General features: G+C 41.7%; 1 protein-coding gene across 1 annotated transcript; it reads right to left on the bottom strand.

Annotated features, from left to right (window-relative positions):
* Positions 1 to 25: 25 nt before the first annotated feature.
* LOC131249647 (myosin-binding protein 1-like) lies at positions 26 to 27586 on the bottom strand. Its single transcript, XM_058250433.1, has 7 exons — positions 27394 to 27586; positions 23345 to 24462; positions 19210 to 19660; positions 17666 to 18845; positions 17109 to 17196; positions 15965 to 16547; positions 26 to 473 (listed from the first exon to the last, which is right to left on the bottom strand). The coding sequence occupies exons 2-6, from the start codon at positions 24377 to 24379 to the stop codon at positions 15990 to 15992; spliced, it is 3312 nt and encodes a 1103-aa protein (XP_058106416.1). The 5' UTR covers positions 24380 to 24462; positions 27394 to 27586; the 3' UTR covers positions 26 to 473; positions 15965 to 15989.

The following is a 27586-nucleotide window of genomic DNA, read 5'->3' as shown; positions in this document are numbered from 1 at the left end:
AGGATTGTCATGATCAAGAGGCCCATTAGTTTCCAATCAGTTCAAGTCTATTTAATCACTATTATCAAGTCTATTTAATGCAAATTTACAAAGGAAACATCAGATGGGCTTGCTTAAAGCCAATGCTTACAATAATAAATAGATGCTATGGTTACATACAAAAACCACCCCTCTCACAATTTCTCACTCATGGCTCAAAACAATCATAAAAAACCAACCTTCACCCAAAACTCTGCAAGCAATATTTAGAAGCAAAAGCAAATGCAGAATGCCAAACGATGCCAAACCGAAAAAAACAAACCCCAATAAGCTGATGACAATGTACAGATCCTCTCCGACAGACCTTGAAATTTGCTTGTGATTTCTTGGGACGAGACGGGACGGGATGATTCTGGCTTCCCCCACATCACGATAATTGACTTGACGGTTCATCATCAGGAATGTTGATTTATTTCCATTTTGGTGACTGTTGCCTGAAAAAGTAAACCCAATCATAGGTTAGTCCAAAATAGATTTTAACATGTAGGGCCCACTCAAATACACTAATCAGAGATTGGTGAGGATGTCTTGGGAATATTAACACACATTTCAAAATGGATTTTTGAATATATGCACTCTAAAATTCAGAATCAACTACCCTTTTCTATATTGAAAGAGAAACAAAATGGATTTCCAGTTACAGAATAAAAAATTCAGGGCAAAGTGCAAGCATTAACCGGTTCTTGGATTTGGATATCCTTGCTGCCTTAATCCCCTAAGAAACAGAAGGGGTTCTGCGACTTCCAAACCCGTGTTTATGTCAGCAAATTTACATGCCCCCACATGTGGTAATGTGGCACATGGGTATGAGAGCAACGCTGTCCATCAGGTGGATGTTCACCTTGTAGATGCCGTTTGCCCACAAAATCAAGCCGGTCCCCTCGCTGTGAAATAAACGAGCATATTAAGAAAACTTGGACCTGTGGTTTAACTGAGGATATGGTTGTTCAAAGAGTGGAATGGTGGAACAGGATTCATGTAGCCAACCCCAACTAGTTGGGACATGATTTAGATGATGATGATCATAATCTTAGAAAAACTTGGCTAATTTCCCTGTAAATTGTTCATGAACTGTTCTGAAGTGATCCATGGACTGGCTCGATTTTTGCAACATGGAATCCAAACAGTACATCCGCCCGATGGATGGCTTGGATCATGCACCCATGTCCATTTGACATGTCATGATGTGCAGAGGGCTGATATGTGTTAGAAGGGATTATTAAACCTCTTCATGGAATATCTTGCTAACTATGAAGAAAATAACTTGGTCACAACTCGTAACTGCCGTAGGCAGGATTAGAGGAGAGAATTAAGAGAGATTTATCAGAGGACATGGATGGACTAATACAAGGAATTTCAAAATGGAAAGAAGATATTTATAGGAGACCTAAATGGTACAGATATGGTTCTTGGTGAGAGAAATGAGATAGACGATTCATGTCACTGACCCCAATTAGATTGGATAGCACTTAAATGACAATGATGAAGATGATGATGATAAGCATCCAATCACAAAGAAGGTTAGGTTGTTTTGGCCCTCGAGCAACTTCGAGATGATTGAAATCATTTGGATGACTGTCAGAACTTCCATCTCATTTTCTCCTAGATGAAGCCATGCTACAACAGTCTATGCATCTCATGAAACAGACACACATCACAAGGTCTTAACTTCATGTACACTACCTACACGCAATCATGATGGACAATGGGGGCATGGGAGATTATCCTAAACAAGTCATCATTCAGTTGAACAAATGCCACCATTCCACAATCCGCTCTCACTTGTGCCAAACATCCCATCTTTTTATCAATGAAATGCAAAGAGCATGGAAGAAAATAATCCAGACTTAACAGTGTTATCTCACCTTAATCCCACATATTGACAAGGTTTTATGAAATTGCAATTACATTACTTCCATTTTAGAAAAAAAAATAAAATTTACCACATTACTTTCAAGCTGGACTTGAAAGTAAATTAACTGAGATTCGGGGACTACTTCCTCATTTTGAATTCTAGGAAACATCACTGGACATTTGTCATTTCCTCTTGATTAATTTGAACATTTGTAACCCAAGCCACTTCCACTTATGCATCCAAATGCCCCCATAAAACAGAACAATCACAAAATCAAAGGAATTACATAAGCCAAGAGACCCTTCAAAGCACAAGAGGTGGAAACCCAAAAGCAGGTTTTTTTTTTTTTCCAACAATCTAAGGCAGCTAGTATTTCCCACTTCTGCACATGGAAACCTGTACCTTAAATCGATGTGTACTCTTAGCGCTAGCAACCACCAGTGTTCCTCCATTAACCAATCCTTGGCTTTCTAGTTGTCCAATTACAACTAGTGGATAACAAAATACAGCAACTGATAGAAGATTCATTACTCACACAATCCATGGCTTGTTTTGTAGCAATTACTAAATGATGTAGGTAAAACAAAATCAAGGCAAATATGAGAATGAAAGACCTTAAACTGATGCTCAAGTGCAGAGAAAGCAATAAGGCTGCATGTGTAGAAGCTGCTCTTTCGCACAAAAAAAAAAAAAAAGAAAAAAGAAAAAAACATGGGGGGACTGAATACTCAAATATGAAAAACACCAACCTTCTTCAACTATCCGTGAAAGACTTTTCTACTTGCATCCATACTTTTCCAATATGCATGCGTGCGTTGTGCGAGCATGTGTGTACGTGTGTGTAGTGTAGTCCTAATCCATCATTAATTCTAATCATAACCATCCATGTCAATAAATTGCATATAATCACACAAATACTCTAAATCCCATTAGAAATATTTGGCTTTAATTAGTAAATTGGCCACTTAATACAAGCTGTAATGGTGTGATCTCAGGGTTGTTGCATATACAAGTTGGAATGCCTTGGTGTTGTTGCATAGGTAACTCAATAAGCTATTCAGCGTTCCAATGTCATTAGGGCCCCAGAAGATGGTCCACAAGAAAATTTATAAAATCTAGCATATCAAATTCCATCCTTTGCTCTGCAATCCATGCCTTTAGTCTTGGCTCTCCTGTATTGTCTTCTCAATATCTTTGATTCCTTGGTCAATCAACTTGTACTTGGTGAATTATCACTAAAAGTTTCATTATTTTGGGTCATGATTCAGCATGTAAATCAAATCCCAACCCTGATTAGAGTGTTGAGTTAAACAAAATGAAGATGGTTGTCATGGCATGGTATAGAGTTCAAGCCTGGCAGAGGATGGCCCAGGGTACTAGAAAACCAATGAGGGCTACACTAGTGGGATTTTATCTCTGGAAAGCATCACATTACAAGTTGCAAATTGAAAATCCAATTTCAAAGGAATGACCTACCCCAACGTGAGTTTCTGAGTTTAGAGCAATGTGTTAGGAAGTAGAGTCCACCACATGGTTGTGGAGTTCTATTGAACCCCGATGAGGTGCACTGGTGGGATTTTCTTTAGAAAGCATCACATTTGGTGTTGCAAATTGAAAATCCAATTTCAAACAAATGACCTACCTGAATGTGAGTTTCTGAGTTTAGAGTAACATGTTAGGTAGTAGAGTCCACCACATGGTTGTGGAGTTCTATTGAACCCCGATGAGGTGCACTGGTGGGATTTTCTTTAGAAAGCATCACATTTGGTGTTGCAAATTGAAAATCCAATTTCAAACAAATGACCTACCTGAATGTGAGTTTCTGAGTTTAGAGTAACATGTTAGGTAGTAGAGTCCGCTACATGGTTGTGGAGTTCTATTGCACCACATGTAATGATTTTAACACATTCCTGATTATCAAAGACTAAAAGGGAATGATACACTAATACTTATCTATCGACTCAAAGTCCAGCGAGCTCAGTGGACAGTGCTCGACCAGTCAAGGGACCGGCTCAACTAGTCGAGTGTATAGTGTCGACCAGTCAAGGTTACGCAGATTTGAGTCCGGATTTTGTGCGGACTGCAAAAATCTGAGGTAGTTTCGTAAGAGGTGCAAAAGGGAGTTTCCTAAACTATAAATAGGAGGTACCTAGGGCTTTTTAGGGTATGTAAGAGGGTTTCCTAAAGCTTTGCAAGGGTTTTCTAAAGGGTTTAGGGCTATCAAAGGTGTGTGTGAGAGAGAGAGAGAGAGAGGAAGCCTGTGGAAGGGAGGTTATGCTCGTAGAGGTGATCTATTGTGCACTCGACATCTCAGTGCTTCTACGTCCTCGTGATCAGCGAGATCTCTCTGTTTTTCTTTTATTCTCTTATTTTTTATTCACTCCTGTATGAGTGAAAAAGGTTGTAACGTTCTGCTTTATAGTGGATTGTTGATTTGGACGAGGTCCCGTGGTTTTTACCGCTTTGAGGGTTTTCCATGTAAAAATTTCCTTGTATCATGTGGTTTGTGCTTTGATTTATTTCATTGTTTTATTATCTCATAATTCTGGTTTGTTTTGGGAGCCTAGATCCTAAGGTTTTGTGTAAGGCCCCCAACAAAGTGGTATTAGAGATAAGTCCATTGAACGGGTAGGATTAGTTTTGAATTATGGAAGGTGGCTCATCAAGGATGATCAGCCTCAATGGTTTTAACTGGACCATATGGAAGGCTAAGATGGAGGACTTACTTTATTGCAAGGACTTATATTTTTTAATTTTAGGCATATCAGCAAAATCCAAGGATATGTCTGATGATGATTGGAAAAAGATGGACCGAAAGGTGGTGGGGTTTATTAGACAATGGTTGGACGATTCCGTATTCCACCATGTGTTTACGGAGACCTCAACAGCTAGCCTATGGCTGAAATTCGAAGGGCTGTATGAGAGGAAGACAGCTAGTAATAAAATCTTCCTGATAAGATGACTTGTGAATCTCAAGTTGAAAGATGGTGGTTCTATGGGTAAGCATATGAATGAGATCAACAATATATTGAACCAATTCTCTACTATGAAGATGGTCCTGGATGATGAATTATAGGCTTTACTATTGCTTAGCTCATTGCCTGACGTTGGGAGGCATTGGTGGTGTCTCTAAGTAATTTCGCGCTCAGACGGAAAGGTATCCATGGAACAAGTAACTAGTTGTCTCTTCAATGAGGAGAAAAGGAGGAAGTCTCAAGGGTCTACTCAACAAGCCCTTGTGACACAGGAACGGGGGAGAGGAAAGAACAGAAAGAGCGGGAAGGTTCGAGATAAATCAAGAGGTAAATCGAGTACCAGGAAGAATGTTGAATGCTAGAATTGTGGCAACAAGGGCCACTATAAGCATGAATGTCGTAAGAATAAGAACGACAAGAAAGAAAAAGGAAATGAGAAGGAAGATGAATCAGATTCCCTGCGGTCGCTTCAGATGGCGACGTTATAATTATTCTTTCAACAGATATGATGTATGTCTCACGGCTACGAGTCAAGACACCGATTGGGTGATTGACTCGGGAGCTTCTTTTCATACGACTCCACGCAGGACTTCTTCACAAGATATAAGTCCGTGACTATGGGACCGTGAAAATGGAAAATTTTGACGTATCGAAGATCGTAGGAGTCGGTGATATTTGTGTGAATACCGATGTGGACTGCATATTGGTTCTCAGGGATGTGGGGCATATCCCAGACCTTCACCTCAACTTGATGTCGACGGAAAGGTTGGATGATGATGGCTATGAAAGCCGATTTGCTAGTGGGCGCTAGAAGCTCATCAAGGGTTCGTTGATCGCAGGTAGAGGAAAGAAGTGTTACACTCTTTATAAGGTAAGTGTCAGTGTGTGCAAGGGTGGGTTGAACACATCGGAAGATTCAGTTATTGACGTGTAGCATAGGCGTCTAGGCCACATGAGTGAAAAGAGGCTTCAGCTATTAACGAGGAAGAGGCTCCTTACAGACGTGACATGTATACCTCTCAAAACCTATATTAATTGTTTATTAGAGAAACAGCATAAAGTTTCATTTATTAAATTTGTTTCTCATATTAATAAAGTACATGCATTAGATTTGGTTTATTCTGATGTTTATGGTCCTATGAGGACAAAAACCTTGGGCGGGGCATTGTATTTTGTCACTTTTATACATGATACATCTAGGAGAGTTTGGGTTTGTGCTTTGAAATTCAAGGACAAGGTCTTTGGTGTGTTTAAATTGTTCCATGTTATGGTCGAGAGAGAGACAGGTAGATCATTGAAATGCATCCGCACTGATAATGGTGGTGAATACATTGCGACTTTCATAACTATTGTAAATCCCTGGGTATACGGCGTGAACAGACGGTTCTCAAGACCCCCCAGCACATTGGTGTGGCTGAGAGAATGAATCGCACCATTGTAGAGAGAATCAGATGTATGTTATCCCATGCGAAATTGTCCAAGACGTTCTGGGGAGAAGCAATGCACACAGTAGTGTATCTGATAAACAGGTCTCCATTAGCCCCGTTGAATGGAGAAGTGTCTGAGAATGTGTGGACTAGATAGGATTCATCGTACAGTCATCTCAAGGTATTTGGCTGCAAGGCATCCGTTCATGTACCAAAGGACGAGATGTCCAAACTCGATATGAAGATCAGGCAATATGTGTTCTTGGGGTACGGTGATGAAAAGTTCGGTTACAGATTGTGGGATCCGACCGAGAAGAAGCTCGTCAGGAGCAGAGATGTAGTTTTCTTTGAAGATCAGTATATAGAAGACATTGGTAAGCCAGAGAAGAACCAGCTTAGTTTAGGTAAGCTAGAGGATATGAATTCGATTATTCCTCCCGTGGTGCCTGATGACGGGGGAGTACAACAAGGTGTAGAGGACGAAGGAGTTCCTTCAGAAAATGGACCAGGAGAGCAGCCCCCATTTGATCCACCTGTTGAGCCACAGGTGAGGAGGTCATCTAGTCACAGATAACCGTCCAAGAGGTACTCGCCGCATGAGTACATTATGCTCACTGATGGGGGAGAGCCGGAAGATTATTCTGAGGCCCTAGCTGATGAGCATAAGGGAGAGTGATTGAAAGCTATGAAAGAGGAGATGAAATTCTTGCATAAGAACCACACTTATGATATGATGAAATTGCCTAAGGGCAAGAAAGCTTTGAGCAACAAGTACTAGGTGTTCAGAAAGAAAATTGAGCATAAGAATTCACAGACGAGGTTCAAGGCCAGACTTGTGGTGAAAGGTTTTGGTCAACGAAAAGATATAGACTTCGAAGAGATATTCTCACCAGTGGTGAAGATGACATCCATACGGGTGTTACTTGGGTTGACGGCTAGCATGGATCTGGAAATAGAGCAGTTAGATGTTAAAACTGCCTTCCTCCATGGTGACCTAGAAGAAGAGATCTACATGCACCAACCAGAGGGGTTCGAAGTCAAGGGCAAGGAGCATATGGTGTGTAGGCTAAGGAAGAGCTTGTATGGATGAAACAAGCTCCATGGCCATGGTATAAGAAGTTCGACTCGTTCATGTTACAACATGGGTATAACGAACGGAGTCGGACCACCGTGTGTTCACGCGTAAGTTCTCGATGGTGATTTCTTAGTTCTGTTGTTATATGTTGATGACATGCTCATCATGGGAAAAGACATCAAGATTGACAGGTGAAATACAGGAGTTGGGCAAGTCGTTTGTGATGAAAGACTTGGGCCCAACTAAGCAGATCCTACGAATGGAGATAACCCGTGACAGAAGTAGTAGAAAGCTTTGCTTGTCACAAGAGCGGTATATTGAGAAAGTCCTAGAGCGGTTCAATATGAATGCAGCGAAGCCGATCAATACTCCATTAGATGGTCACTTCAGATTGAGCAGTGTCATAAGACGAAGGCAGAGGTGGATGAGATGAGGAAGATACCCTACGTGTTAGTGGTAGGAAATTTGATGTATGTTATAATGTGTACACGTTGAGACATAGCATATGCAGTTGGTGTTGTCACCGGTGGTATCTTGTCAATCCTGGCAAAGAGCATTGGGCAGTGGTGAAATGGATACTGTGGTATCTAAGAGGCTCATCCAGGTTGAGCCTATGATATGGTGATGAAAAACCTCTATCAGAGGGCTACACAGACGCAGATATGGCAGGTAACATAGACTCCAAGAAGTCTACATCGAGGTTCATGTTCACGTTTATAAAGGAAGCGGTCTCTTGGTAGAGCAAGCTACAAAAGGTCGTAGCATTGTCGATGACAGAGGCCGAGTACATTACAGTCATAAGGGCATGTAAAGAGATGCTTTATATGAAGAGGTTCCTATAGGAACTTAGCCTGAAGCAGGAGCAGTACGTGGTCTATTACGGTAGTCAAAATATTATACACTTGAGCAAGAATCCAAGTCGGCATTCCAAGTAGAAGCACATAGAAATTCGGTATCACCGGTCGTGATACCTTGGAAGCAGAAGGTATTACACTTAAGAAAGTCCACACATGACTATAATGGGTTAGACATAATGGCCAAGACTTTGCTCAAGGGCAAGTTTGAGGTTTGTAGAAACCATGCGGCTTGAAGAAGGTGAATCCCTCCTAAGTCAAAAAGGGGGAGATTTGATGAGATTTTTCCTCCTCAATTCGGAGGAGAGACAGGATTAGTGAGTGAAAAATCGGAGTAATTCATCATGGCTCGCCGACCGGGCCGAGTGGGCTCTCGGGTCGTGGGTGGCGCTCAACCGATTGAGTGGGGCTCGACTCAAAGTCCAGCGACCATCAAATATTTTTCTTCAGGGTGCTCGACCAGTCGAGGGAGGTGCTTGAACAGTCGAGTGGGCTACTCGACCGGTCATGGAGTCGGCTCGACCAGTCGAGCTTACGCAAATTTGAGTCTGGATCTTGTGTGGACTACAGAAATATAAGGCCTTTAGCGATAAGGTGCGGAAAGGAGTTTCCTAAACTATAAATAGGGGTGCCTAGGGCCTTTTTAGGTAATGCAAGAGGGTTTCCTAAAGCTTTGTAAGGGTTTGCTAAAGGGTTTAGGGCTATCAAATGTGTGAGAGAGAGAGAAAAAGAGAGAGAGAGGAAGCTTGTAGAAGGGAGGTTATGCTTGTGGAGGTGATCTACTGTGCAATCAACATCTCAGCGCTTCTACGTCCTCGTGATCGGTGAGATCTCTCCGTTTTTCTTTTATTCTCTTATTGTTTATCCACTCCTGCGTGAGTGAAGAAGGTTGTAACGTTCTACTTCATAGTGGATTGTTGATTTGGACGAGGTCCCGTGGTTTTTACCTCTTTGAGGGTTTTCCACGTAAAAATCTCTTGTATGGTGTGGTTTATGCTTTGATTTATTTCATTGCTTTATTATCTCATAATTCTGGTTTGTTTTGGGAGGCTAGATCCTAAGGTTTTGTGGAAGGTCCCCAACAAAGACTGCTCTGAGCCTTACTGCCTTGGAGTGGAGTTCTATTAAACACCAATTGGGTTCACTGGTGGGATTTTATCTCTAGAAAGCATCACGTTTGGTGTTGCAAATTGAAAATCCAATTTCAAAGGAATGACCTACCCCAACGTGAGTTTCTGAGTTTAGAGCAATGTGTTAGGAAGTAGAGTCCACCACATGGTTGTGGAGTTCTATTGAACCCCGATGAGGTGCACTGGTGGGATTTTCTTTAGAAAGCATCACATTTGGTGTTGCAAATTGAAAATCCAATTTCAAACAAATGACCTACCTGAATGTGAGTTTCTGAGTTTAGAGTAACATGTTAGGTAGTAGAGTCCGCTACATGGTTGTGGAGTTCTATTGCACCACATGTAATGATTTTAACACATTCCTGATTATCAAAGACTAAAAGGGAATGATACACTAATACTTATCTATTTTGTTCATGCTGAATGGAATTTGGAGGAACCAGAAAAAGAGACGAAATGCTGCATTAATTGCATCGAATCATTCAGAACCTTCAAGAACCCATAATGGAATGGTTTATGACTTCACGTAGTTGTCTAGAACCACTATAAAAGCTTTTCGATCCTTGATACAGTAAATCTAGGCTCCCCACATTTTTTACACTTCACCTCCAACTCGTTGGCCATTTTTACGAATAATTAGTGATCAAAACCTGACATGGCAACTCCCATCTCAGAACCTGCATGAGAGAGAGAGAGAGGAGGTGGGACCACCATGTTGATTCCTTACATTTAATATACATATGGTATTATGTAGGACCCACCATGTAGATTCTCTATTTATTTTTATATTTTGAAAAGTATGTTAGATTCTCTATTTATATCAGCATCGCTTTCACCTGAAAATCTGCAGTCAGCTTTTAAGTATCCTGTTTTGCCAACCCAAATAGGATTCCTACAATACATCCATAATGCATGCATACATACAAACGTGTGTGTGTGTGTGTGTGTGTGTGTGTGTGTGTGTGTGTGAGTATGTATGTATTATTTTTATATGCGTAGCAAACTGGGGTTATTCTGCATGTTTTGTACCCCAACCGCATACCAAATTCACCAACCTACCTGGTAACCAAGGAAATCAGGTCATTAAGTGGGCCACAGTATTGCAAGCAGAGGAATGGCTTAAAAGAACTTTAGCCCTCCACTGCTTTGAATGTTGAAGCCATCTGATGAGTAGAGATCAGCATGTTTTTAAGCATAGCACATCTACGTAGAGTGATCCATCCACCAGATGGAGTTCTTAGATCTTCTTCTCAGGAATGCCAAGCTGGCACATGTTGTTGCATATGGATGGTTATCTTAAACACTCATGTGGTCATAACAATCCTTGAAAACTTCATCAACTTCATTTCACATTATGTTTACTCCAAGGGGAATGGCCAGTCAAATGCCCAACAAACAGCATCCAATAATGCCTAAACAGTTCAATCAAAATGTGTAGTGGGATGTGAATATTATGATAACTAGATACCACGCGGTGCTTCAAAAGCTCCTACAAAATAAAGGGTGTGAAATTGATCTAAATGAACCAGAATATGAAATGTCCTACATGGACTAGGATGCTGCGGTCAGAGAACCATCAATGCCAATTTATATGCTGAAATTGTCTTAATTATCGATGGACAACTGATGGTCTTGTAAGAATTCTATAAGGTGGGCCTTATTGATCAACGGTCTAGATTGTCCTAAGAGTTGGATAATGTGATCGGGTGCACCAGCGGGCCCCACTACGTTGTGATACATCCAGAAATTCATGTAAGGGGTGGAGTGCTACAACTATGATATGCACACAGTGTTTTAGAGGAACTGGAATTCTAAATATGTTGTCATTTGACCCATCGACCAACGTTTCAAACTCATCGCCCCTCTAATCTATATTAACAGGGCTGGGTCTCCAATCCTACACCACGACAGAAGTAAAAATCTCATCGTATCTTCTCTAAAGAGGTGTAAAGGAAAGGAAGATCCTGACATCCAAACTAAGAAACCGGCTCATAAAATTCCCAATCGCCGAATCCGGTGCCAACCTCCGTAGTACCCCATCTCAGCTCCAAATTTTGATCTTAGGATCATACAAAGAGGATTTTCAACATGAATTTCTTTATAAACAAGCATAACCACAAGTTTACCCAAATCAAAAGGCAACATCATCATCACATATCCATTAATATAAACACTAATTATGAAAGGGAAATACATATATCAAAAATTAAAACTTCAGAGGTCTGAAGGCTCCAAGCTCAACGTTGCTATGACCTAACGCTACTCGCACGCATCTATCATGCATAAAACTTATAAAGCTTAGAGGGTAGTGTAAGTGTGTGTGCGTAAGGTAAGTGTCAAGTATACAATATCAAAGCAATGCGAAAACATGCCGATAAGTCCATAAATATCATCGACTTCATCTAAATGCTATGCGATGCAAAAACATAATAAACCAATATCATATACTAAAGAAGCAATGTAGATCGATTATGCGTGGAGACATAATAAACCAAATATCATATACCGAGGATACAATGTAATATGCAAATCTTAACGAGTCCACAAATACCGTCAGTCCACCTCATCTAGGCCATATAAAGCAACCCAAAATACCATATGCCATGGATGTAATGCAATATGTAGATCCTGGCAAGTTCATAATACCATCAACCTTAATCGGTTTGAATACAGAAGCATAGTAAACCAAATGTTATGTCTTGAGAATGTAATGCAATATGTAGTGTGAATGAAATGACCAAGTGGAATGTGAAGTTGGGATAATAGTACGTAGTATCGCAGGTATGGGGTCCATCACAAGGACTTCTATTCAAACCAGTCCCATACCTAAATTTGGATAGCCAAACTCAATGTGGTAGACTCGATCTCAAGTTGGTCGCGTGCCCCAACCGAAATCCTAGCCATTGCGAAGGTACACATAACAATTAGTTGCGCACCACTAGAATAGTGAATTAATGAATGAATGGATATAAAAGAGTATGCAAATCATACTCAATAATTCCACATATCGATCAGTACATCTCGAGATCATCACCGGGTCTAAGTACACTCTACGCCACCGCCCCATCAAGCGCTTGGGTAAGTGGAAGAGACCTCACTATCCGCCTACCAATATCGTCGTCGATAGCAGACCCATTTATGAGCCGGTCGGAGTCTAACATTGCCTACTCCCTCGGGCGTGTAAGGCCACCCCCTCCTAATCGACCATAACACAGTGGGAGGCCTACTGGTATACGGCCCCATGCGCTTATATATATCCACTCGATGTAGACGTTGGGGCGCCCTGATGCTAGTAATAGTATTTTCGGTATCTAATCCTGCCATCCACGATATGCTTGTGGAGGGTATGGCCCTGATGTCACTAGGGCATAGAGAATTCATATCACATAAATGTGAGATGGGCGTATAGAAATCATATCACACAAATGCGAGATGAATGAATCATACTCTCCAGTCATGCAATAATCTTACACATACTGCACACTCATGTGGGCAATTTCTCCTATCAAGGAGTTTTATAATAATCCACCCAATGGCATGTTCTATGATCAATCACTCCTTATATCAAGCATACATATGATGTGCATGGGCATGAATCGTGAAACTATAATAAGCATGTTATATGATGATGATGTACTCTCCTCATATCAAGGATGGGCCTAAACAGCCTCTCATGTCAAGGTCACAATGTGGACATTTAACCATTATTGCCCATCAATGTGGACATTCAACCAACATTGCTCCCAAGGAGTGATCCTTATAGGGCCAAACATATAGTGGGGCCCATGCCCTCATATAAGGGACCTCAATATACATCACAATGGGCTTCACACAAGGGCTTAATATACTTCTCAACAGGCTTTATCATATAGGCCTCGTATACATCGCAATGGGTCGCATAACATAGGCCTCATATACATCACATAGGCCTCACATACATGACACTGGGCCTCATCATATGGGCCTCACATATCACAATGGGCTGCATCACATGGGCCTCATATACATCAAGTGGGACGCATCACATGGGCCTCATATACATCAAGTAGGCCGCATCACATGGGCCTCATATATATCAAGTGGAATGGACGGCTGGATATAGAATACATGCATCAAGAGGCCCACCGTCCCCAACAAATGGACGGTGCAGATATAAAATATATACATGAAGGTGGGCCCCACCCGTCCCAACCTATGGACGGTGTGGATAAGACCCATATATCACGGTCAGCCCCACACGGCATGTCCAGATGGACAGTGTGGATAAGACCTATATATCACAATTGGCCCCACACAGGCCATCCAAATGGACGGTGCTGATATACAATACATATGTCAATGTGGGCCCCATGGCCTGGATGGTGTGAATATACAACACATATATAATGGTGGCCCCACGTCTCACGTGGTTGGACGGAGTAGATACAACATGTACATCACGTTAGGCCCATGTCCCATGGACGATGCAGATAAAACATTTACATCATGATGGGCCCACATCTAGCCCATCTGAATGGACGGGATGGATAAAACACATACATCGTGGTGGAGTCCCATGGAGGGATGGTGTGTGCAACACATACCTCAAGGTAGGCCCCACACGTCCAGCTAACAGATGGACGACATGGCACAAAACACATATATCAAGGTGGGTCCCGCGTCCCATCCCTGGATGGACGGACGGCTGGAATCAAACACATAAATCAAGGTGGGGCCCACCCCCACACGTGCAGCACGTGTGGGGTGGGTCCCACGTCAAGAGAAGATGGATAGCGTGGAGAAATACATACATCATGGTGCGCGCCACACAACAGGAATGAAACACATACATCAAGCGTGCCCCACTCAGCACACTGTCCAGATGGATGGTGTGGATACAAAAATACATAAATCAAGGTGAGTCCCACATGACACATGTGTCACACGTGTGACACATACATCATCGTGGGGATTCACGTCCCACGTGGATGGCCACACACGTGGATGACCTCACGCCAGCCCTGGACAAATGTCCAGGATATAAGGCACATACATCACCTGGGTCCCACCATCCAGCAATGGATGGTGGACAACAGGGATGAAATGCATCCATCAGAGGTGAGTCCACATGTGTGGCCCACCTCAGCTTAGAATAAAGTTGATATATATATATATATATATATATATATATATATATATATATATATATATTATTTTTATTATTTTTATTTTTTAATCACCCATGCCTACTGTAACTTAGAGATGGACGGACGGACGGCCTTTAGATGGATTGCATCGTCTGGTGGCCCCACCTCCCGGGGGACGGACGATCCGGTAAAAATCAAGGTGGGGTCCACGTGTGGCCCACCCGTTAAACCTGATAATTATGGTTTTCCCACCGTCCAGGCCTGCTGGACGGTGAGGATGGGCCATGCACTAGGTGGGTCCCACGGATAGACAGTTTGAATAAAATACATACAGCATGTGGGTCCCACGTACATGTGGCTCACTGCTGGGGATCAAGCTGATATATGTGTTTTCCTCCAATCAGGCCCATCCAAACGAACTGCCAGGTGGGCACACTCAGTGGACTGCATGGATAAAATACATTCATCATGGTGGGCTGCAAAATATGGAAGAGAGAGAGAGGGACGAGGTAGTGGAGGGACCTCGCCATTATGGGCCCCTCTTTGTTTACAACACATACATCAAAATGGGTCCCATCACAAGTGGGCCTTCAAATGAAAATTAACAGTGGATATCCTAAAATCACCCACCGATTGACTCCTTGTTTAGCTCCTTGGACTCCTTAGCTCCTAAGCTTCTTCTTTAAGGGTGGATGATGAAGTTTGAAGGGTTGGATGGTGAGATCTTAGGGTAAGAAGTGGACTACACTAGGCTTTCCTTGCTCTCTTTAGAGCTTGGACGGTCCTCTCTCTTGGGATTGCTTAGAAAATGGGTAGGGAAGAGAGAGAGAGAGAGAGAGAGAGAGAGGGGGTTGTAAGGGAGAGGGATGGGTGTACTTGACTTAAGAGATATGGGTTGTGTTGACTTTGGGGAAGAGAGAGGTGATGAGTGAGTGATAGGTGTACTTGACTTAATTGATTGATTGATGCGATGGGTTGTAAAGATTCTCTTGAGTTTTGCAAATGCACAGATTTCCTTCAAAATAAACATGGGCCCACAACTCCTGGCACAGGTATCGCATCGGCGCACAAGACGCGGCGTTGAAACCGCGGCAACTGCACAATCACAAGGGTATAAGTCTCGAGTTGATAGGGTGTGACTCAGGTCGCGTGCAAATGTCGATTACAAGTCGCAGTTTACCGAATTCGACAGAAAGATCGCAGGGTCTAAGGAACTGCGGACTAGGATATGGGCCTTACAATCCGACATCCGAATTCGACTATCCAACATTCGAATTCAACTATCCGGCATCTGAATTCTACTATAATGGCGTCATAGATAGGTAAGCTATCTCTCTCCGTTAATATCCATATCTAATGCACAAGAAGGTCCTTCGGCAATTCATCAGGGGACTGCACATCCTAATGCCTTAAGGACCCTTTAATTCCTTGACAAGTAGGAAGAACAGCTTTCTAACATTAGTAAGTTGTAAATTATAGCAATTACCTTCAAGATGACACAGTGGGAATTGTCAAGCAACAGCTTGCTCTCTACTCATCATCCCTATCCTCCTTAGTTCCTGTAGGTAACCAGCTATCTCTTGAATGAATTGTACTCCTTCATTTCCATTACGAAGTGAATTGATACTATGCACAAGAAAATTCCGATCTGCTTCAAGGATCCTCAACCTCTCATTCAAATGTGAAACTTCATTTACTATAGCAACCAAATCAGTCTTAGCATAGGACATGTTGGACTGCAGCCCATTGTGATCTATCTGATTATTTCCTTGGGTCACCTCATCCGGACCAAGCGATTCTGTATCATTTCCTTGAAGCCCTTCCTCTCGACAACACCCACCATTTTCAACAGCATCACCCACAAATAAATGTTCTTCATTAAACCCATGTTGCGTGATATCCTCACATTTTTTATCAGGGAAGCCTTCTCTACTTCCATCAACTCCAGATACATCAACATGGACCCCATTATCAGAAATTGCATGAAGCTTCTTCTGCAGTCTCTTCAAACATTTCAAAATATACAACTTCTCGTCTTCAAGGAACATAGTTGGAATTGGAGACCTATCCTATCCAATTGGAAGATATATCAATTAAATCAAATCTGAACTTTCGTTGACCTAATTCTCAATAGAAGAGAATTGTGAAGATTGGAAGAGATTCCATCACCCTACCATGCCCAGGAGACAATGGTGAATAATAGGATTTACCAATCTCACAATCTCAAAATAGGAAAAGAAGATATCCAAAGCTATCACAACATCTATTGTAATTTGAGTCACAATAAATCATAAAAAAACTGAAAATATTCCTTTAATATCAAATTAGAATCAAAGAAGTTCAACAAGAAAAAAAATCAAAGCAAGAAATTCATCCCAACATGCTACGAGCTTCACCTCTTAGCCCTAGCTAAGAGATTTAGCCAACCATAGACATGATTGGATCTAAAACTTTAAAATAAAGCATTAAAAATAAACTAGGAAAGAAGAAAAACTCTTGGGAGGCTCCTCCACCCTTTGGATGTGCTCCTTGAAACCCTAAATATCTCAAAAGTCTTTAGAAAACCCATATTTATAGCCTTGTTCGCGTAAAATTGGAAAACTACCTCAAACTTACACAGTCCGCATAACTCTGCGTAACTCGTTCAATGACATCGAGAGTAACGTGAATTCGAAAGTCGCGCCATTTCGCACTGCATAACCTTTCATGTCATCGAACCTGCCTTCGATGTCATCAAATTATGTTCGAATAATCAAGAATGTGTCCAGAACAGTCCAGCGAGTTGCTTTAGAAATCTTCAAAAGGTCGATGTCATCGAGAACTACATTCAATTTGTCCAAGATCCAAACTCGATTTTTCTCGTACTTCTTTGAAGTCATCGAGCGACCTTCAATGACATAGAAGCTCGATTCTATGAATTTCTACATGAATTTTTACACTAATTTCTGCACTTTCTTCCTCTCCACTTGGTTTTCTTAAATCTTAGAGTCTTGAAATCTTTAATCTTGATCTCCAAAGATCCATTCTTTTCCTTAGTGATTCTTGAGCATCAAATCCATGCTTTCAATCCAAGCTCTTAAACTCACCTTACAACACAAACATTTATAAAATATAGCATTAAGCATTATCATGTTCATAAAACCAAGATATAAATGGGGAAAAATATGCAATATTTGACACTCAACACCCACCATTTTCAACAGCATCACCCACAAATAAATGTTCTTCATTAAACCCATGTTGCGTGATATCCTCACATTTTTTATCAGGGAAGCCTTCTCTACTTCCATCAACTCCAGATACATCAACATGGACCCCATTATCAGAAATTGCATGAAGCTTCTTCTGCAGTCTCTTCAAACATTTCAAAATATACAACTTCTCGTCTTCAAAATCGAAGAAAGAATCCTTCAAAACGGCCACCTTATTCCCATTGTAGTGCCCATGCACCATGTCGGTTTTTCCAGGGTTAGAATGAAGGTCGGTGTTATTCTCATGGCAATTGACATCGGAACATGAACTATGAGAATCAGCTCCTGCCTCTCCGTTCAAACTGTTCCTTGGCCCCCGTATTTTCTCCCCCATCAATTCATCTAGCAATCCTTTCCTGTAATTTTCAAGTTCTGCTTCCAGATCCTGAATTTCCTTTTCCTTTTCAGAAAGGAGGTCGTTTGATTTCTGCAGTGCTTCTTGGTCATATTCTGCTTGCTCCTCCATCATTCTTTGGTACTGCAACGCCTCCATCTGCATCGCCGCTTTCTCCTCCTGCAACCTGTTAATCATGGCCATTGCTTGATTTGCAGCAATTGCAGCAGCACTTCTTTCTTCCTCCAACTCCTTATATAAAGCACGCATGGATTTCCGGTCCAACTCAATTCGCCGTTTCAGCTGATCAATTGCACTCTCTCCTTCAGCTTCACTGACAAGGCTACCATCCAAGGAATCAAACCCAGATTCATTTCTCTCCATTGAAGGCCTTTTTTGAAGTGACTGCGTTTCGATAGAGCTAGAAGCTTCAGATGTCTTTACATCTTCGCCATGTCCCAGCAATCTTGGACTAGGAATCATATCATTCCATGAAAGCTCGAACCCACGGGCAGCTGATATTTGTGAAAGCAATAGCTTCAAATCTTCATGCCCTCTGGGAGAATCTTTTCCCATGAATAGTGGATGGCTTCCTTTGTTACCAATGGCCAGCTTGTACGCATCATTTAAATCCATACAACTGGGTATTGATGGACCAGGCTCATTTGATGCCGTGTCCATTTTAAAATCTGATTTTGTTGAAGTAGACCTTTCGTACTTGACAACCTCCCCACTCCCCATGACAGACACCTGTGCCGTGTCACCAATCACTGTAGCATTTACTGCAAGAAACCAGTTCACACAATGGAAAGGATAATGAGATACCATATGATGCTCGATTGAAAGAAACGGCCTTCGTTTTTTGCTTGGTCAAAGATACGGTACCCCATCTTGTGGATGGAGCTTGCCTTTATATCGCACCTATCAGATGATCCTACCTGTCCAATTAAAATGGAATACAACTGCTGTTCCACATTTGGTGGGGCCCAATTAGGCAGTTAGTATCATCTGATGGGGGATATTTTGGTGTATCTCCCACCATATGAATGATTCAAATCATCAGATGGCAAGCCCTGCATTTATAGTTTTTCGTGGCAAGCAAATGCTGAATATATTTCATGAGGTCAGAGAGAAGAATGCACTCACATTTCTCTTCAGATATTACAACCAGAGCTTTCTCGGCATTGGCTGACTGGGGAAATCCACAAGGAGAGATGAATTCAGATATTGCAGATGAGAAGTCCACAAGTTCAGATGCTGTAGTGGGGTGGTTGCCCAGTTCGGATACTGCAGATGAGAAGTCCACAAGTTCAGATGCTGTCGTGGGGTGGTTGCCCCTTTCTTCAGCTTGATGCCAGTTAAGCTCCTCCAATCCATGCCCAACAACAACAGCAGCAGATGTTACAGATGAAACGCCATGAGGCTCGCCTGCATGAAATTGCTCAAGTGGAACTGAAAGTGAAGGCTCCAACATAGGAGTTTGATGGACCAGCTTCTCTACACCCAAATCGGAAGATATAGTTTCAGGCAATGTTTCCGGAAGAATGGTGCTAGACTCTGGTTCTACACATTGAGCTACAAATTCTAAATTGACAGCCTCCGTAGAACCCCATTCTCAGCTTCCAGAACTCAATTACCAGGTTTCGATCCTGGGATCCCACAAGGAGGATTTCTAATATCATTTGGTTCGTAATGAGCATAACAAAAGCATAACCCACGAACAATAACCACAAGAACACCATCACAAAATCCACTATGATCAAAACTTTGAGTACAAGGCATATGGAAAGGAAATACAATATACTGAAAGTAACAAAAACTCCAGAAGCTCGACTGCACACTCCAACGGCGGCGAAGCTACGGCTGCGTCTTGGCGTCACCTGCATGCATCAATCGTGCATAAGCTTATAGAAAGCTTAGAGGGTGGTGTAAGAGTGTGCGTAATATGAGCGTGCTCAGGATGCAAGGTCAGAGAAATGCGAAATCATGCTGATGAACACATGTATGCGATCAGCCATACCAAGGCCATACGGTGCAAAACATGAATACGATCGGCCACATCAAGGCCATGCGATGCAGAATGCAAGTCAAGCATGTCAATCCTCATCCACATATCAATGTAGCTCCTCACTAGAGCATCAAATCGGTGCGGTTCTCAGTCTGGATAATCACCGGTCAAGTACACTCTACGACAGCCCTATCCGGACGCACAACCGGGAGGGTGGAAGAGACCTCACTATCCGCCGAATATCGGGCCCGGCTCATCGATAGCGGACCGATTCCTCGAGCCGGTCAAACTCAACCTAGAAATTGCTCCCTCACTCAAAGTGTAAGGTCACACCCCTTTCCAACCGACCACGACACGATGGGAGACGCGGCCTACTGGTATACGGCCCTCGCGCGCTCATGTATCCACTGGTCTAGTTGGAGTCATCCTCCAGTACCATCGAGGTTTAAGAATTTTCACCCGGGACATCTATGGTGTCCGTATGCTAAACAAATATTTTCGGTATCAATCCCGCCATCCACGATGTGTCTGATTGAGGCTATGGCCCTGATGTCACTAGGGCATACAGTAACTACAATCACACAAATGCAAGTGCATGAGTCACACTACCAGTCATGCAACAGTCCTGCGTGTACCATGCACTTATATGGGGCAACTCCGCCTATCAGGGAGCCCATAATCAGTCTACCCGAAGGCATATGCTATGATCGGTCACTCCTCATATCAGGCATACATATGATGTGTATGATTATGAATCTATACTAAACATGTATTAAGAGATGGGCTCTGTGTATAACGGAGATGGGCCTAGACGGCCTACTTACTACAAGTATGGGCCTATCAGTGGGCCTTAGGGAGAGTGACAATGTGGACATTTAACCAACATTATCCATTCAATGTGGACGTCAAACCATCATTGCTCCCAAGGCGTAGCCCATTACAATAGTCAACACATGAACCATGGTAGAATCACGTTGTAATGGACCTCATGTACAAGCCATTGGGCCTCGACCCATGGGCCTTCAATACATCAAATAGGCCTCAAACCATGGTCTCATATATATTAAAGTGGGCCTTAGTGGGCGACCATGAATACATTAAGATGGGCCTCAACTAATGGCCTTATACAAATCAAAGTGGGCCTTAATGGACGGCCCATAAATACATCAAAATAGGCCTAGTCACATGGGCCTCATATGACAGCCCATGATTGGCAAAATTAGAAGGACAGAGGGTCCGACACACTCATCACGGTGGACTTGCCTAGGGTGGCCCATATTTGGGGCACATAAATAGGGTGGACCCCACAAAATAAATGAACAGTGTGGATACAAAACATACATTAGTGGGTCCCGTGTGGGCCCACCATAAATGTTTATTTTCCATCCAATATGTGGATAAGGTCACATAGACCCTGAGACCACTGTAATGTTTGTTTTCCAACCAAACTGTTCATAGGATCACATGGGTCTAGGGCCCACTATAATATTTATTTATCATCTGACCTGTTGGTAAGGTCACGTGGACCAGGGGGCCCACCTTAATGTTTATTTTCATCCAATCTGTTCATAAGGTCCCGTGGTCTAAGGGAGCCCACCGTATTGTTTATTTTCCATACAACCTATTCGTAAGGTCATGCGGACCAGGGGACCCACTGTAATATTTATTTGTCATCCAGTCGGTTCATAGGGTCACGGTCAGGGGGGCCATCATGATGTGGTCCACAGATCCAGCCCACCCATTATGTGTGTCCCACCTGGTTGAGGGTCCAGACCAAGTTTCAGTCACATCCAAAACTCAGGTAGGCACCACCAAATGATTTTATATGTTTTAGGCATGCCTTCACATGATTTTAGATGGTATGGCCCACCTGAGTTCCGTTTACGGCTGATTTTTGGGGACGTCCTATGGACAAAGGGGACCCATCAAATGCAAGGTGTTGATGTTCGAAACGCATCACGTGGGGCCCACAGCTGGAGCCATGAGGCCAAGCTGGTCCATCTGTCAGGCAGGCAGTGTATTTATTTATTTTTAAAAAATCTGTTTTTCTACAGATTTTCCTAGGTGGGGCCCATAACAACGAAATCCACCCCACCCATTGAATTCCATAGCCCGAGATGGACCAAACAAGTCTAATATTCAAGGTATTTCATTGCATACAACCATCAGGGGTGGGTTTCAATGGTAAAAACCACCTTTTGCTAAACTATGGCCCGCCAGAACCCCAGAAATGCTTAAATTTTTGTCTCAACACCTAAAATGATCCGAGGAAAGGGATGGACGGCTTGGATTAACTATAGGCATCAAGGTGGGGCCTACATGAGTGGCCCACCATTTGGTTAGCTCGTTAGTACACCCCCATGTCGGTTACACACACTCCATGTTAGCTACCCCTACTTCACGTCCGGCGTCGAGACGCTGGACTCTAGACAAACACGCATCATGATGGGTCCCACATGAACGTGGCCCACGTGATTTGGATCAACCTATACTTATGTTTTCCCTTCCATTCGGGCCCGCTAATGGGCTGGATGGCATAGATCTAACACATTCATCCAATGGGTCCCACATGAATATGTGATTGAGGTGGACCACACTCACCCCTTCATCATCAAATATCATATAAAGAAAGAGATGGAGAGAGAGAGAGAGAGAGAGAGAGACGTGAAAGGGGAGGGACCCCACCACTAATGAGCCCTCCCTTAAACAGTGCATACATCATGTGGGTCCCACAACAAGTGACCCCAAAATTTGAGATCAACGGTAGATCACCCACCTCTTGGCCTTCTCCTTGATCCATTGGGTTCCTAAGCTCCTTGCCTTCTCCTTGGACGGTGGATGATGGGGTTTGGATGGTGAAGATGAGAGATGAGAGGGGTGGGGAAAGTGGGCCACACTTGGCTTGGGAGAGAGAGGTGCTTGGACGTGTGAGAGTTTGGGTTGCTTGGGAGATTGTTTGAGTAAATGAGAGAAAGAGGATATTAAGAGTGATGGATGGAGTGGTGGGTGTAATTAATGAAGTATGGTTGGGGTTGAAAATGAGAAATAGAGGAATGGTGAGAGAGAGAGAGGTTTGACTTGTAGGAAAAGGAGGAGTGGGGTGGTTGTACTTGGATAAGGGATGCATTTATCGTTGATTGATGAGACTTGTTGTAGAGATTCCCTCGAGATTCGCAACGCGCAGCGTTTCTTTGGAATAAACGCAGACTGACATCTTCTAGCCTGGGTATCAGGTCGGTGCGTGAGTCGCGGCGTTGGAACCGCGGTGACGACGCGGTCGCTAAGATACAAGTTCGGATGAAATTGCTCAAGTGGAACTGAAAGTGAAGGCTCCAACATAGGAGTTTGATGGACCAGCTTCTCTACACCCAAATCGGAAGATATAGTTTCAGGCAATGTTTCCGGAAGAATGGTGCTAGACTCTGGTTCTACACATTGAGCTACAAATTCTAAATTGATAGTGCTGGCTTCACGAACCAGAGAAATTCCATCATCGTCATCCGAGATCATTACTTCTGACTCAGTGTCAGATGTAATCTTGAGCTCGGTGTATCCAACATGTGACAATGGATCGAATCCAGGGTTCCCAAGGTAAGATGTCGTTGCTGATACATATGCTTTTTCCCTTCTCTTCTTCAAGCCATCTCGATGGTGTAAATGACTACACCCCATCGAACATGATCCTGCAACATCAAGTTCAGCAGTCCCAACACCAGTTGATTTGGTCTGTGAAGATCTAGGAGCATCCCTGTTACTCAACGTCTCATCACAGCATGAACAGTGCCTTGGATCCGATGATCTGGAGGTTAGATCCTTGAGTGACAGGTTACTTACCAACTCTTCTCCGTCAACTGTTGCGGGTAATTTCAGACGAATGTTGTGTTTGTCATCAACACAGTATTCAAGAAACGACCCCAATTTGGCCACTGACAACCTGTCTTTTTCATAGTTCGTTATCTTATTGGTGGGAAATGAAGAGAAGCAATCTTCACACATCCCGTGACCATCAGTGAGTTTTCCATGACTACAACAATAAACCAATGACGAGATCTCCAACTTATGGGATTGGCAGATTAGATCCCAATAGAAGCCTCGTTTTTCACCGCCGAGGATATGATCAAGCCTTGAGCATAACAGGCATGGGGTTTGCAATTCACAGAAACGAGCAAATCTCGTCACCAGGTATGAGAAGAAAGCTTCAAGGAACAACAGGAATATCAATACCCATTCGAAAAGGGCAGAAGCCAAAACAGATGTAAACCCGCAGGAATCCTTCTGTGCTGTAACTGATGTCTTTCTTGTAGCCATGTCCAGAAGAACTACTTCAGCGATCCAAGCAAAAGTCGCAACAAATGCTGATTCTCACAAACCAACTAACTCGAAAATTTGAGCTGAAATTCAAGACTGTGAGCATCAAAGAAGACAAGGTAAACAACCCAATTACAACTAAGGAATAAAAATGCTTAGGGTGCATTAGGTTGCACCAAATATCAGGATTAAACAGTCTAATTTGGAGCAAAAATTCATCTTATTTCACGAAATTTGGTGCAAACATATACACCCAAACCAATAACAGGAAAAACAATTGCAAAAATAGCCACTGATCAAAATTGTGCTATGTGCATATCCTACATCAAAATATCAGAGCATAAAAATCACCCCCAATAATATTTAAAATAAATAAATAAATAAAATTTAAAAATATTTAAATAAATAATAATAATAATAATAATAATAATAAAGCTATCCTCTTCTTCTGATAAATCCAATTTTTGACAAAATTCATAAGAGAAAAAAAAAAAAAAAAAGCAACCATTTAAATTGAGGATAACCCTATTTAGACTCCAGTTGAACAGAACAAAATTAAAATAGTTTGCAAAACTAAAACTCAACCTTCAAAGAAAATTTAAAACATGGAATAAATTAGAGGGGAAAAAAAAGTGGAATGGATAAAATTAACAGACTGCAATTGAAAAGAAATGCATTTTAGAAACATAAAGGAAAAAACAAAACTAAAAAGAAGAAAGGAAAAACTTTCTTCTGAGGAACTCAATTTTCAACAATATATTATGAAGAAAAAACAAACTATCTTTCAACAAAAAAAAAAAAAAAAAAAAAAATTGTTATGAAGAGGCAACAAAAACTTATTTCACTGAAAGGATAGAAAAATCTAAGTAGACGATGATCAAGAAAAATGACATTAAATTATTCAAAGTAAGAAGGCTAAGATCAAAGGAGGACTAGCAAGACCCACCCTTACTAACACTTGCCACTAATGGTGACAAAATACAAAGTTTGTGCTTTTGTATTGCCAAAGTGGAAAGGAAATGATGCTGCAAATAAAAAGGTAGGGTGGTTGTAGATATCAATTCCCAAATGCTAAATTAAAACTATCATCTTCTCCAGATAAAGCCCAACCTTCTTCAACAAATTTCTGAAGACACAAAGATACCCATTCTGCAGAAAGGATCAAAAACACTAAAACAAACCACCAATTAAGCAAAATCAGATAAAATATTCAGCAAATGGATTTAAAAAAAAAGATACATGACTAAAAATATCTCTTCATTCGATAACCCGATCTTCATCAAAATTCTGGGAAAAAGAAAGAAAAAAAAAAAACATTCCAGTTACAAGATCAAAAATTCTTAAAGCATACCCAAAAATCATCACAATCAGACTATTCACAAAATGATGGCAAAACGAACCAAGCAATCCTTTTCTTCGAATACAGAATCTTCAACAAAATACAGAAGAACAAAAGTACCCATTAAGGCAAACGGACCAAAAGTCCAAAAACAGATCCAAATTGAACAATCAGATGAAAATATTTAGCAAAAAAGTGGAAAACATAACTAAAACTATCATAATCTTCTAAATAAACTAAAATTCAACAAGCAGAAGAAACAAAGAAACTCATTTAGCCAAATAGATAGAAAGTACTAAATCAGACCCAAATTGTATGAATTCTGTTAAAAAAAATGCAGCAAAAGAAGGGGGAAAACAGGACTAAAACTCTCATAATGTACTAATAAACCCAACATTCAACAAAATTAGAGGAAATAAAGAAACAAATTTTGCTGAAAAACACTGAAACAGATCCCGAATGAACAAATTTTGATTAAAATACTCCGCAGAAAAAGGGGAAAAAAAACAGAACAAAAATTATCATAATCTTTTAATGAACCCAAAATTCAACAAAATCTGAAGAAACAAAGAAACCATTTTGCCAACTTAATATCGACAACACTGAAGCAGACCCAAATTGAACAAAATCCGACTCAAATGTTCAGAAAAAAAAAACTGAACTAAATTTTCTAATAAAACCCAAAATTCAATGAAATCAGAAAGAAGCAAAGCAACCCATCTCGCCAAATCAACTGACAACACTGAAAAAGACCCCAGTAGACCAAAATCAGATTACAACATCCAGACAAAAAAGGGGGGAAAGGAACTAAAAGACCATCATCATCTTCTAATAATTACAAAATAAAAATTTAAAAAAAAATTTAAAAAAAAAAAAAAAACCAAGAAGAAGACCCATTTTGCCGAATTGATCGAAAATGCTGAAAAGAGCGGATTATATATATGTGTGTGTGAGGAAATGGTTCTTTGCTGTCGACCTCATGGGAAGTTCCCAGAAGGTCGAGCTGTGTGGCCCCACCGTGATGTGTGTCGAACATCTACCCCATCAGTCAGATGCACCATTCCATGGTGGGCCTCAGGCTTAAAAATCAAGTCAATCCATGACTTGTGTAGGCCACACCACATACAAAAGTTGAGAGGGGCTACCCTCCCATTAATCATTTGTTGGGCCCACCGAGATGTAGTTCACAAATTCAGCCCATTCATTATGTGCGTCTCACTTGGATGAGGGGTCAGACCAAGTTTCAGGGCATCCAAATTTCAGGTGGGCCCCACCAAGTGCTTTTATATGTTTTAGGCATGTCTTCACATTATTTTAGATGGTATGGCCCACCTGAGTTCCGTATACGGCTGATTTTTGAGATATCCCATAATTTAAAGGAGACCCCATCAAATGCACGGTGTTGATGTTTGACACCCATCACGGTGGCGCCCACACAACTCGACCTCATGGGAAGTTCCCATGAGGTCGATCGCATAGAACCATTTCCCATATATGTGTTTGTGTGAACAAATGAAAACAGTACCCGGCAAGACAAACAAGATCAACCAAGTTGCAATCAAAACCAAAACCCCATTCTAACCTGTTCATCTGATAAACCCATCCAAACCGTCAATTCCACAAGACTTCAACACAAAGAACAGAAAAAAGAACAACAGAAAGTCAAAAAGACTACCTTTCTTTGGTTCCTGCTTCAACGGAAACCGGTATCGGGTGGAATTCAAGAGAGAGAGAGGGGGAAAAAAAAAAAAAAAACCCAACAGAAAGATTGAATTTTTCTGCCAGATCTGCTCTTAATTTCACCAAAGAGACGGCGACAAACAAGAAGTCATTTGCAGAAACCGACAAAAACCGAAAGGCGTGAAAAG

Source organism: Magnolia sinica, chromosome 6, assembly GCF_029962835.1.
Source record: "Magnolia sinica isolate HGM2019 chromosome 6, MsV1, whole genome shotgun sequence".
NCBI lineage: Eukaryota > Viridiplantae > Streptophyta > Magnoliopsida > Magnoliales > Magnoliaceae > Magnolia > Magnolia sinica.
Note: the sequence above shows the minus strand (reverse complement) of the source record. Positions and strands in the feature narration are given on the sequence as shown.

What these genes read in the sequence shown, in the direction of transcription:
- LOC131249647 (XM_058250433.1), bottom strand. Translation starts at nt 24,379, where the DNA reads ATGGCTACAAGAAAGACATCAGTTACAGCACAGAAGGATTCCTGCGGG. An exon ending in GATGCTGTTGAAAATGGTGG is followed by an intron (nt 17,197 to 17,665) that starts GTGTTGAGTGTC and finishes CATCGAAGGCAG; the next exon opens with GTTCGATGACATGAAAGGTT. An exon ending in CATTGAACGAGTTACGCAGA is followed by an intron (nt 16,548 to 17,108) that starts GTTATGCGGACT and finishes CCAATTGGATAG; the next exon opens with GATAGGTCTCCAATTCCAAC.